This window comes from Dendrobates tinctorius, unplaced genomic scaffold (genome assembly GCF_039654945.1).
Source record: "Dendrobates tinctorius isolate UK_male_01 unplaced genomic scaffold, ASM3965494v1 ptg000003l, whole genome shotgun sequence".
NCBI lineage: Eukaryota > Metazoa > Chordata > Amphibia > Anura > Dendrobatidae > Dendrobates > Dendrobates tinctorius.
In genome coordinates this window covers 2,796,743-2,810,207 of record NW_027361671.1, presented here as the reverse complement: position 1 = coordinate 2,810,207, position 13,465 = coordinate 2,796,743, and the positions used below count along the sequence as shown (strand labels likewise).

Below are 13,465 nucleotides of genomic sequence, written 5' to 3'. Positions count from 1 at the left end.
GAAACCTCTGGACATATTTTTCGTCGCTGGTCTCCCGCTGGCCAGCACGCATCGCTGCGTGAGACAGGCGGGAGACCAGCGATCAGCTGTAAAAAATAAAAAATATGTTATTCTCACCTTCCGACGTCCCGCGCAGCCATCCCGCCTCTCTCCACGCTCCCGGTCCCAGTAATCCTTTGCACGAATGACCACGAGACGTCGCGCTGCCGCGAGACCGTGACATTCTTGCGGTCATTCTCGCAAAGGATCACTGGGACCGGGAGCGTGGAGAGAGGCAGGATGGCTGCACGGGACGTCGGAAGGTGAGAATAACAATATTTTTTATTTTAATTCTATTTTTTTACAGGGATATGGCATCAGCGCTAACGAACACAGCGATGCCGGGTGCTCGGCATTGCTGTGCTGATCGCTGGTGAAGCTGTCTGTTTGACAGCTCACCAGCGATTACATATCGACTTACCAGCGATCCTGACACGTTGATATAGTTGTCGGGATCGCTGGTAAGTCGCTATGTGTGACTCCAGCTTAAGGCTGTGTTCACATCAGCATTTACATTTTCCATCAGGGTTTCTGGCACTTTTGGCAGAATCACATCATTGTATAGAATCACATGCTACATATCCAATGGAGGAAACTTCTAGCCGGCATATCAGTGTGACTGTACTCATCGCTGCCAATATCTTTAGATTCTTCACAAACTACATATGGGGGAAGTTCTCACATGTACCAAGAGCTGGATCCACTTTGGCTCTGCATTTATTGACTTCATGCTCTGTGGATCCACAGCGGAAACATATTCCTGTCCCCATGTCCTGACATCTCAGGGCTTCTGAGCAATCAGCCATGCCATGCCCAGGTTTTCGACAGTGAAAGCAGACCTGTAAGACATAAAATGCAGAATCATCTCTGTAACATGCCCTCTGTCTCCTCATTACCTGTGAGCTGTAGTGTAGCTGGATTTAAAGGGGTTTTTAGGTCTTGTGTAAAACATGACCTTGGACGGCAGGTAAGAGCTGCAGTAACGCCCAGGATCCATCTGGCACTCCAGCACTGCCGCTATGACTTTCTCCAAAAGGACCAGAAGAGATGACGCAGCCAATCAGTGGCAGGATGACTGGTGGTCGGGACATCATCTCTTCCAGGGGTAAGTTTAGCTTCCCTTTTTTTTTTTTTTTTTAACATGACTATCCAATGTTAAAGGGAACCTGTCATGTCACCAAGTTATTAACCTGCAGCTCATTAGCATTACAAAGCTGTCAAAGAACAGTAACCATTTCTATGCATGCACTGTACATACATTAATGATCACTACCTGATGGCGACATCCAACACTGGAAAGGTCCTTAAAGGGGCAATAAACACAGGGAAGGCAAAAAACAAACATCTGAACATTTCTTCCCTTATTCTCCTTTGATCTCTACGTTCTGTGTCACTCGCCTGTACAGAAATCTAAGATCTCCGCATGTTCCCTGTTTTCTCCTCCCGACACATGGGGGCATCAGTGTCACCAGGCTGCACAAAATGTCAGTAAGCTCACAGCAGGGAGACTGCCACATGGGCACTAAGGGCCCCGTCACACATAGCGACTCACCAGAGATCCCGACAACGATATCAACGTGTCAGGATCGCTGGTGAGTCGCTATGTGATCGCTGGTGAGCTGTCAAACAGACAGCTTCACCAGCGATCAGGACCAGTGACGCCGAGCGGACGCGTCGCTGTGTACCTTAGTTACCAGTGCGCTGATGCACGGAGCTGGTAACCAAGGTACACATCGGGTTTCTAAGCAGCGCGCGTCACTTAGAAACCCAATGTGTACCTTGGTTACCATCTCCCTGCATCAGCGCGCTGGTAACTAACGTACACATCGGGTTTCTAAGCACCACGCGCTGCTTAGAAACCCTGCGTTTACCTTAGTTACCAGCGCGCTGATCGCTGGTCTCCCACCTGTCACACGCAGCGATGCGTGCTGGCCAGCGGGAGACCAGTGATCAAAAAAACATCCTGGCCATTTCAGGACGATCAACGATAACCGGCAGGGGGGGCCGGTCGCTGGTCAGCGTCACACACAGCGATCTCGCTGGTGAGGTTCCTGTTGGGTCACAAAACTTGTGACTCAGCAGCAATAGCGAGATCGCTGTGTGTGACGGGGGCTTAACAGCGCAGTGTCACAAAGGGGCAGCCAGCCATCAAGACCTCAGTTCAGTATCACACATCCGTGCATTACCATGATGTACAAACTAGCAGTGGTCCCCTGACTAAGACATGTCCATGTGCTATAGCTCCGTACATCACAGGGTGTAGTCGGACCCTGATACACGGATGTGAGAGATCGGATTTAGGATGGTGGAGAGCAAGAGATGGGACTGCCCTGAGGATGGGGGACAGCAACCAGTCTTAGGGGGGCTTCCAACCGGCCCTGGGGATGGTGGGGGGGGGACCCTGGCAGTCTCTAACCGGCCATGGGGATGGGGGGCTATGGTCAGCATTGAAGACGCCCTCAGGAACCATTTAGTATAGATCACAAGGCATTGTCTCCTCACTACTAACATGATCCTGGGCCACAAAGCTTCATCTGTACAGAACCCACCAGGAGATGGTGCAGGGATCACCCCCAGACACAATACAGACAGGTCCCTGCTGATGTGTACAGACTGCAGCAGCCATTACCAGACCCTGCACACTGTACACGGGGAGGGCGGAGGAGCCGGGCGTTTCTCACCATCTTGTCCCTCTTGCTCTGCTGCCTCTTCTGCCTCCGGCCCTCGCTGCGCTGCACCTTCCTCAGCTGCTCCTCGTGCGCGGCCTTGAAGCCATTCACATCTTCATCCACGTAGGCCGCTTTCCTCCTCCTCCTGGCGGGGCCGGCTCCCGCCGTGCTCTTCAGCTCTTCCCATGGAGTGGCCGCACACAGTTTGCGGTTCCGGGCCGCTGTATTATTACTCTGCCCCGGCCGAGCCCAGCGAGTCATGACGCCGTGCGCAGATCACAGACAAGACAAACACATAGGAAACACTCCGGATATTACGTCACTACTGACCCGGAAGTGCGGGGGACTTTCGTTCGTCGGCGGCCATCTTTGTTACTGGACAGAGAATAAGCAAAGCTAAACGTGTTCTTATTGCCCAGAGGCTGGAAACTGCCCCAAGTGTGTCATCATATTTCGTATTTACTTGATACGTTTTTGCAAAAAAAGCATACGAAGCCACTCCAGCACGTCACGGTATACCTTTGTCGGAGCAGTCCTCTCTAATGTATTTAAAGCTGAGCATGTGAACAGTACCTATATGAGCAGGATTCAGAAAGGCGCTGCCTGGTATGGGCACGCTGGGCAAAATGGCTCTTCATGTGCAAGTCACACAAGAGACAGGGGGGGGATCTCTCGAAAGCTTGCAAGAGCAAGAAATTAATGAATTAAAAAACACATGGTACTGCTCCGAGAAGGGTTACCGTGACGTGAAAAACGTATCAACTAAGTACCCTGTTTTTGTTATCTTTTACCAGCACTTGATGCTTATTGTTACACATATTTTACAACAGAGTATTCATGCACGTTTAAATGAACAATAATACCATATACGAGGGACAAATACCCGCACACCATGACCAGACTACATATTACCAGCACATAGTGACAAAATAATACCACATACAAAGGAAAAACACCATCACACCATGATCAGACCTCATAGTGACAAAATAATACCACATAGAAGGAACAAATACCGCCAAACCATGACCAGACCACATAGTGAATGAATAATATCACATACAAGGGAAAAATACCGCCACCCCAGGATCAGCTCACATATTACTACCACATTGTGACAGAATAATACCACATACAAAGAACAAATACCGATACCGTGACATTTTACCACCACATAGTGAATACATAATACCACATACAAGGAACAATAACGTCATGCCATGACCAGTGACACAGGAGCTCTGTATAAAGTGTCAGTGTACAGTGATCACTGGTGACATTATATATAAGAGCTCTATATACGTATAGCGTACTGGTAATACAGTGATCACCAGTAACGTTATACACAGGAGCTCTGTATATAGTGTCAGTGTACAGGTAATACAGTGATCACCGGTGATATTATACACAGGAGCTCTGTATATAGTGTCAGTGTACAGGTAATACAGTGATCACCAGTGATGTTATACACAGGAGCTCTGTATATAGTGTCAGTGTGCAGGTAATACAGGATCACCAGTGACATACACACGAGCTCTACATATAGTGTCAGTGTACAGGAAATACAGGAATCACCAGTGGCATTACACACAGGAGCGCAGTATATAGTGTCAGTGTACAGGAAATATAGTGATCACCAGTGACATTATACACAGGAGTTCTTTATATAGTATCAGTATACAGAAAATACAGGGATCATCAGTGACATTATACACAGGAGCTCTGTAGTTGTGCCAGTGTACAGGTAATACAGTGGTCACCAGTGACATTATACACAGGAGCTCTGTATATGGTGCATAGGTAATACTGTTATGGAATGATCTGGTTGGAGTAGTGATATTGCAACCACTAGGGGCAGCACAGGGCAGATAGCATAGTCTGGAATAGTCAAGAAGGCGATACCCAGGAACAGCAATGTAGTTTGAAGGAATAGGCAGGAATCGTAGTCACGGAAGCCAGGGGTCAATTACCAGGAGCAGCAGTGTCGCTTGAAGGAATAAGCAGGAATTGTAGTTAAAGAAGCCAGAGGTCATTTACCAGGAGCAGCAGTGTTTGAAGAAATAGCAGGTAGAAGGAAGCTTAACTAAAGGCAGGTAGCTCAATAATCATGCAAGGAACTGAGAGGAAGGCCAGGTTTAAATAGTGTATGCAAACAGAATGAGCCAATCAGGAACTCAGGGTGGTAACCAACAGGAAACTCAGGGAGGAGACATCGGCAACAACATAGGTACAAGTATTTGGCTAAGCATGGAACTGTCCAGGGAACTGAATAGCTCAGAAGGAAGAGCTGCCGACTGGTGCACAGGAGCTGCTAGGTTTGAATCCTGAAAAATACAGTGATCACTAGTACCATTATACACAGGAGCTCTGTATATAGTGTACAAGTAATACAGTGATCACCAGTGACATTATACACAGGAGCTCTATACATAGTGTACAGGTAATACAGTGATCACTGGTGACATTACATACAACTGCTTTGTATATAGTGTCATTGTATAGGTAATACAGTGATCACCAGTGATATTATATACCGGAGCTCTGTATAGAATATACAGTGTATAGTGTCAGTGACTCACCAGTGATGTCTCTAGCCCTTCCTCTTCATCTAGCACAGACCACCATCACTTCTTCGAGCCAGAACTCGTGTCTGCAGAAAATACCACCGTTATCTGGAACACATTCCTCATTTTATCGCCAACTTCTACATTGAAGAAAAAAAGGGACAGTGCTGCCTTGCACAGTAACAGGACCTCTCCCACACTGAAAACAGTATCCTCAAAAATAAAATACATCACAGCAGTAATAATATCCCTTAAATGGAATCTGTCACCCCTGGGACACTTTTCAGTTATTACTATGAGGCATATAGGTAACAGAAATGTTAATCTAGTCTGACCTTTATGCCTCATAATTACTGTATAGATGTGGAGAAACAGACTTTTATTTCATTATGTAAATGATTTCTTCCAGGCTCCAGGGAGTGCGGTCAGGGCCGGCTCCAAGTTTTCGTGGGCCCCAGGCGAAAGAGGCTTCATTAACGCATGCCACAGTTCACGATGCACAGATACGGCAGAACAATATAGGTATAGTACAATGCCAAAGATTTAACTTCTTACATTACATGAGTGATTTCATAAATTCTTCAAAAGTGTGAAGCTAGTCACTTCTCAGGCCAAGTCGTGAGTCGGAGTAGTCAAGGAGTCAAGATCAGAAACCAGGAGGGTACGTCATAAACCTAAGGAAGGGACAAAAGCGTAGTCAGGTAACGTTTCGAGGTTAGAGTATCGGGAGGTTAATGGATCAGAACTGAAGAGGTTAAACAGGCGGCTGGTCAGAACGAAGTCCAGCCAGGCAACAGATCAAGCAAACAGAACACAAGGCACAGGCGAGCACAAACCTCAAAAGATGAATGTATGTCTTGCAGTGGTATGGGAGAAGCTGCTCAGTTAAGTAGGCATTGCAATTACCCTGGATAGTGAACACCTGAGACAGCCATTGACTAGTCGAGCTGTCAATCACAGTGACAGCTTCAGCACGCCCCTGTAACGGAACGGATGGCCGAGCTGTCAGTAACTGCATCCCAGACACCTGAGGGGTGAAACCATGACAGTACCCCCTCTTCTAGGGGGGCTACCGGACCCCCAGGCTTCCCAGGAGATTTTAGATGGAAGGCCCTGACTATCCGATTAGCCTTCACATCTCGAGCAGGGACCCAGGATCTCTCCTCTGGTCCGTATCCCCTCCAGTGGATGAGTTACTGGAGTGAATTACGGACCCTACGAGAATCCACAACCCTCTGAACCTCAAACTCCAGGCCACCGTCTACTGAAAATGGAGGAGGCGGGGATGAAGGAGACAATGCGGAAGGGACATACTCCTTTAATAGAGATTTATGGAATATGTTTGGAATGCGAAGGAATGGTGGAAATTTTAATCTAAATGACACAGGATTGACCACCTCTAGGATCTCTTATGGCCCAATAAACTTTGGACCCAACTTCGCTGATGGCAAGTTAAGTTTAATGTTCCTAGATGATAACCAAACCTTATCCCTAATCTTATAAACAGGACCCACCGAACATCTTCTATCAGTCTTTCGTTTTTGGGGAATCTGAGCAGTCCCAATATTCTTCTGAATCTCCCTCCAGACATCTCCAAGTCTCTGTACGGCGACCTCCACCCCAGGGCATTCAGAACTGATCCAAAATTCAGCAAAATGGGGATGAAAACCATAATTACAGAAGAATGGTGAGTTTCCGGTATATTGATTTACTCGACTGTTGAAAGCAAACTCAGCTAGAAGTAAAAACGAAGACCATTCCTTCTGTTGCGCTGCCACAAAGCACCTTAAAATTTGTTCCAAAGATTGATTTGTTTTCTCAGTCTGACCATTGGTTTCAGGGTTATAAGCAGATGAAAATGACAAGTCAATCCCTAGTTTACGGAAAAAAGCTCTCTAAAATTTAGAGACAAATTATACTCCCCTATTAGACACAATGTTCAGAGGGATCCCATGTAGCCTTACAATATGAGAAATAAACAACCTGGAGAGTGTCTTGTCTCTGCATTAGGTAATCCTGACGAACAAAATTAGCTTGTTTGCTGAATTTATCAACTACCACCCAAATAGCAGTCTTTCCATCAGACAGAGGCAAATCAGTAATGAAATCCATGGACAGATGAGTCCATGGTGTTTCTGGAATAGGCAATGGAGCCAATTCCCCAGCCGATTGACTATGACTGACTTTGGCGCGTGCGCAGACTTCACAAGCAGATACAAAATCTTTAATATCATTATGCATGGATGGCCACCAAAAAAGTCTAGCACCAGCTTTCCATGTGGCAGTAACTCCAGGATGGCCACTTAAAACGGAATCATGAAATTCCTGTAACACCCGCTATCTTAGGTTCACAGGAACAAATAATTTGAACTCCTGGGAAGTGGGAGGAGCTAATGACTGGACTTTACGACTCTCCTCTTCCAATTCCGAAGTTACCATAGACACCACAATACCCTGAGGAATAATGGAGGTTGGGGATTCTGGAGGGGAAATGGAATCTAGACTATGAGATAAAGCATCAGCTTTCACATTCTTAGACCCAGGCCTGAATGTAATAGAAAAATTAAATCAAGAGAAAAACAGGGACCATCTGTCCAGTCTAGGAGTTAACCTTTTAGCCAATTCAATGTAAACTATATTCCTGTGATCCGTGATCACCGTAACTGGATGAACTGCCCCCTCCAAACATGCCTCCATTCCTCAAAGGCCAATTTGACAGCAAGTAACCCACATCATAATTTCTCTCTTCCGGTGAAAATTTTTTAGAAAGAAAAAGCACATGAACACAGGTTAGTCAGAGTTTTGGGCCCCTGCAATAAGACTGCCCCCACCCTGATCTCTGAAGCATCCACCTCTACAACGAACGGTTCTTGAAGATCAGCCTGGATCAGAATGGGTGCTGACTAGTGTTGAGCATTCCGATACTGCAAATATCAGGTATCGGCCAATATTCGCTGTATCGGAGTTCCGTTATTTTTACAATATCGAATACCAGAATCGGAAGTTCCCATAATGCAATGAGCCAGTTGTGTTAGCCATGTTAACTAATGGCATGGCTGTGATTGGCTGCTGAAATGATGTCATCATGATGCATGGTCTGTGCGGGCCTGCCGGGGGTCTGTGCGGGCCTGCCGGGGGTTGTGTGTGTGTGCAGGCATTGTCCGATGGGACTACAAGTCCCATCGGGCTATGCCTGCTACAATGACAGTGATTGAGACATTAGACAATGATGGGACAGTAGTAGTCCCATCATCCGGCTAATGTGTTGAATGTAAAAAAAAACAAACATACATACTACATACATACTACATATATACAACATTCATACAACATACTGTACATACATACTACATACATACTTCATATATATTACATTCATACAATATACATACTACATACATACTACATATATACATTCATACAGCATACATACATACTACATAATACATACATACTACATATATACTACATTCATACAACATACCTACATACATACATACATACTACATACATACTACATATATACTACATTCATACAACATACTACATAATACATGCATACTACATATATACTACATTCATACAACATACATACATACTACATACATAATACATATATAATACATTCATACATACTACATACTTACTACATACATACAACATACATACAACATGCTACATACATACAACATACATACTACATGCATACAATACATTCATACAATACATTCATATAGACATACAGTACATATAACATAGAGTACATACTCACCATCACTTGTCACTTTGATCCCCGAAGCCAGTGTCATCTCACTGTAAAAAATATTAAAATATAAAACAACCGATATACTCCCTGATCCGCAGAAATCCATGAGTGTCCCACGACGATCTCCTGCAGTGCATCACTGAGAGGTTACTATAGTTCACTGGTCTCACTTTATGGCAAAAGCTGCGTGGGAACTTTCTCACACAGCAATGCCAAAAGTGAGACTAGGGACTATTTTTTTATAGTAGCGGAGGAATACAGTGCGGAAGGACACCTTCCTCCCGTCATTGTATTCCAGAGAGCGGTCGCATCAGCTGATGCTGCTGTTCTCCACGGGAGATCCGTCGTGGGACACTCGTGGATTTCTGCGGATCAGGGAGTATATTGGTTGTTTGTTATTTTAATATTTTTTACAGATGACACTGGCTTCGGGGATCAAAGTGACAAGTGATGGTGAGTATGTACTCTGTTATATGTACTGTATGTCTATATGTATGTATTGTATGAATGTTTGAATATATTGTATGTAGTATGTATGTAGTATGTATGCTGCATGTCTGTAGCATGTTTTATGTATGTTGTATGTATGTAGTATGTACTATGTATGTATGTTGTATGAATGTAGTATATACAGTTGTGGCCAAAAGTATTGACACCCCTGCAATTCTGTCAGATAATACTCAGTTTCTTCCTGAAAATGATTGCAAACACAAATTCTTTGGTACTTCATTTAATTTGTCTTAAATGAAAAAACACAAAAAGAATTGTCCTAAAGCCAAATTGGATATAATTCCACACCAAACATAAAAAAGAGGGTAGACAAAAGTATTGGCACTGTTCAAAAAATCATGTGATGCTTCTCTAATTTGTGTAATTAACAGCACCTGTAACTTACCTGTGGCACCTAACAGGTGTTGGCAATAACTAAATCACACTTGCAGCCAGTTGACATGGATTAAAGTTGACTCAACCTCTGTCCTGTGTCCTTGTGTGTACCACATTGAGCATGGGGAAAAGAAAGAAGACCAAAGAACTGTCTGAGGACTTGAGAAACCAAATTGTGAGGAAGCATGAGCAATCTCAATGCTACAAGTCCATCTCCAAAGACCTGAATGTTCCTGTGTCTACAGTGCGCAGTGTCATCAAGAAGTTTAAAGCCCATGGCACTGTGGCTAACCTCCCTAGATGTGGACGGAAAAGAAAAATTGACAAGAGATTTCAATGCAAGATTGTGCGGATGTTGGATAAAGAACCTCGACTAACATCCAAACAAGTTCAAGCTGCCCTGCAGTCCGAGGGTACAACAGTGTCAACCCGTACTATCCGTCGGCGTCTGAATGAAAAGGGACTGTATGGTAGGAGACCCAGGAAGACCCCACTTCTTACCCCGAGACATAAAAAAGCAAGGCTGGAGTTTGCCAAAACTTACCTGAAAAAGCCTAAAACGTTTTGGAAGAATGTTCTCTGGTCAGATGAGACAAAAGTAGAGCTTTTTGGGCAAAGGCATCAACATAGAGTTTACAGGAGAAAAAAAGAGGCATTTAAAGAAAAGAACACGGTCCCTACAGTCAAACATGGCGGAGGTTCCCTGATGTTTTGGGGTTGCTTTGCTGCCTCTGGCACTGGACTGCTTGACCGTGTGCATGGCATTATGAAGTCTGAAGACTACCAATAAATTTTGCAGCATAATGTAGGGCCCAGTGTGAGAAAGCTGGGTCTCCCTCAGAGGTCATGGGTCTTCCAGCAGGACAATGACCCAAAACACATTTCAAAAAGCACTAGAAAATGGTTTGAGAGAAAGCACTGGAGACTTCTAAGGTGGCTAGCAATGAGTCCAGACCTGAATCCCATAGAACACCTGTGGAGAGATCTAAAAATGGCAGTTTGGAGACGGCACCCTTCAAATATCAGGAACCTGGAGCAGTTTGCCAAAGAAGAATGGTCTAAAATTCCAGCAGAGCATTGTAAGAAACTCATTGATGGTTACCGGAAGCGGTTGGTCGCAGTTATTTTGGCTAAAGGTTGTGCAACCAAGTATTAGGCTGAGGATGCCAATACTTTTGTCTGGCCCATTTTTGGAGTTTTGTGTGAAATGATCAATGTTTTGCTTTTTGCTTCATTCTCTTTTTCATTTAAGACAAATTAAATGAAGATAATAATACCAAAGAATTTGTGTTGGCAATCATTTTCAGGAAGAAACTGAGTAATATCTGACAGAATTGCAGGGGTGTCAATACTTTTGGCCACAACTGTATGTAGTATGTATGTTGTATGAATGTAGTATATATTTAGTAGGTATGTAGTATGTATGTATGTTGTATGAATGTAGTATATATTTAGTATGTATGTAGTATGTATGTATGTTGTATGAATGTAGTATATATGTAGTATGTATGTAGTATGTTTGTATGTATGTTGTATGAATGTAGCATATATGTAGCATGTATGTAGTATGTATGTTGTATGAATGTAGTATATATGAAGTATGTATGTAGTATGTATGTTGTATGAATGTAGTATACGTAGTATGTATGTAGTATGTATGTTGTATGAATGTAGTATATATGTAGTATGTGTGTAGTATGTATATATGTTGTATGATTCTAGAATATGTGAAGTATGTATGTATGTTGTATGAATGTAGTATATATGTAGTATGTATATATGTATGTTGTATGAATGTAGTATATATGTAGTATGTATGTAGTATGTATGTATGTTGTATGAATGTAGTATATATGTAGTATGTATGTATTATGTAGTATGTATGTATGTTGTATGAATGTAGTATATATGTAGTATGTATGTATGTATGTTGTATGTATGTTGTATGAATGTAGTATATATGAAGTATGTATGTAGTGTGTATGTATGTTGTATGAATGTTGTATATATGTAGTATGTATGTTTTTTTGTTTTTTTTTACATTCAACACATTAGCCGGATGATGGGACTACTACTGTCCCATCATTGTCTAATGTGTCAATCACTGTCATTGTAGCAGGCATAGCCCGATGGGACTTGTAGTCCCATCGGACGTTGCCTGCACACACACACAACCCCCGGCAGGCCCGCACAGACCCCCGGCAGCCCGCACAGACCCCCGACAGGCCCGCACAGACCCCCGGCAGGCCCGCACAGACCACCGGCAGGCCCGCACAGACCCCCGGCAGGCCCGCAGACCCCCGGCAGGCCCGCACAGACCCCCGGCAGCCCGCACAGACCCCCGGCAGCCAGCACAGACCCCCGGCAGGCCCGCACAGACCCCCGAGAGGCCCGCACAGAGCCCGCCCGCACACACACGCACAGTCTCCGCCCACAGTCTTCCCCCCTCCCGAACTGGATGTGCAAGGAAAGAAAGGGTTTATTTTCATTCCGATATTTGTGCCCCATTGACTTGCATGGGTTTTCCGGCATCGGAATTGGCAATACCCGATATTTGTTGAGTATCGGTCCGATCCAATCTGATCCGATATTTTCCGATATCGGAAGGTATCGCTCAACACTAGTGCTGACATAAAACACTATTTTAATTTTTCAAAAGCCCCTGATAGCACCCAGTGACCAAATCTTGAGATTCGCCCCTTACTTGTAAGGTCTAAGTGGTTTAGCAATCTGTGAAAACCCCTTGATAAATTTTTGGCGAATCCCAGAAAACGCTGCAAAGTCTAAGATCACAAGGTTGAACCCAATCAATTATGGCCTGCACCCAGCTGCTCAGTTAAGTAGGCATTGTAATTACCCTGGAGAGTGAACACCTGAGACAGTAGACCCCTCCCAGTCACAGGTTGGCTAGTTGAGCTGTCAATCAACACACTGGCAGCTTATCACACCCCTGTACCAGATTGGATGGCCATGCTGTTCATCAAAGTACTGACAGCTTCAGCACGCCCCTGTACCAGATTGGACGACAGAGCTGTCAGTAACTGCATCCCAGACACCCTGAGGGGTGGAACCGTGACAAAGAGGTCAGAAACCGCACAGTATTGTCCTCCATACAGTATTATGGGCACCACATAATGCTCCATCCAGAATAATGAGCCCAATATATTGCTCCATCCAGAATAATGAGCCCCATATAATGCTCCATACAGAATAATGAACCCCATATATTGCTCCATCTATATATATAATCGTATTATGGTGTCTGTCAGTCTGTAACCGAAATCCCCCTGCGCTGAGTGACAGGCACAGTGCGCAGGCGCAGTCCTCAATTAGAAGGACGTACGCCACTGTTAGCCGCTGATCTCCCGACGGTTGTCGCGGGTCATCTCTGGGCGCACGGGTGTCAGCGGCGACGCAGCCGGGAGATGACCGGCACTAGCCGGTACCCAGGGTCCTCCGGAGAAGAGACTCCTCCGGACCCTCGGTGCCATAAACGTGTAAAAAATAGAATTAAAATAACAAATAGTGATCTACTCACCTTC

General features: G+C 44.6%; 1 protein-coding gene across 2 annotated transcripts in view; it reads right to left on the bottom strand.

Annotated features, from left to right (window-relative positions):
• ZCCHC9 (zinc finger CCHC-type containing 9) overlaps positions 1-3,082 on the bottom strand; it is a 30,131-nt gene extending 27,049 nt beyond the window's left edge. Inside the window, exons 1-2 of one of the 2 annotated variants that reach the window (XM_073581713.1) lie at positions 2,721-3,082; positions 728-878 (exon numbers count right to left, since the gene is read on the bottom strand). In XM_073581713.1, coding sequence (XP_073437814.1) covers positions 728-878; positions 2,721-2,969 — 400 coding nt within the window. In that variant the 5' untranslated portion in view covers positions 2,970-3,082. The remainder of the gene's footprint in view (positions 1-727; positions 879-2,720) is intronic. The other variant, XM_073581630.1, reaches the window with a different exon arrangement.
• Between the last annotated feature and the right edge of the window lie 10,383 nt (positions 3,083-13,465).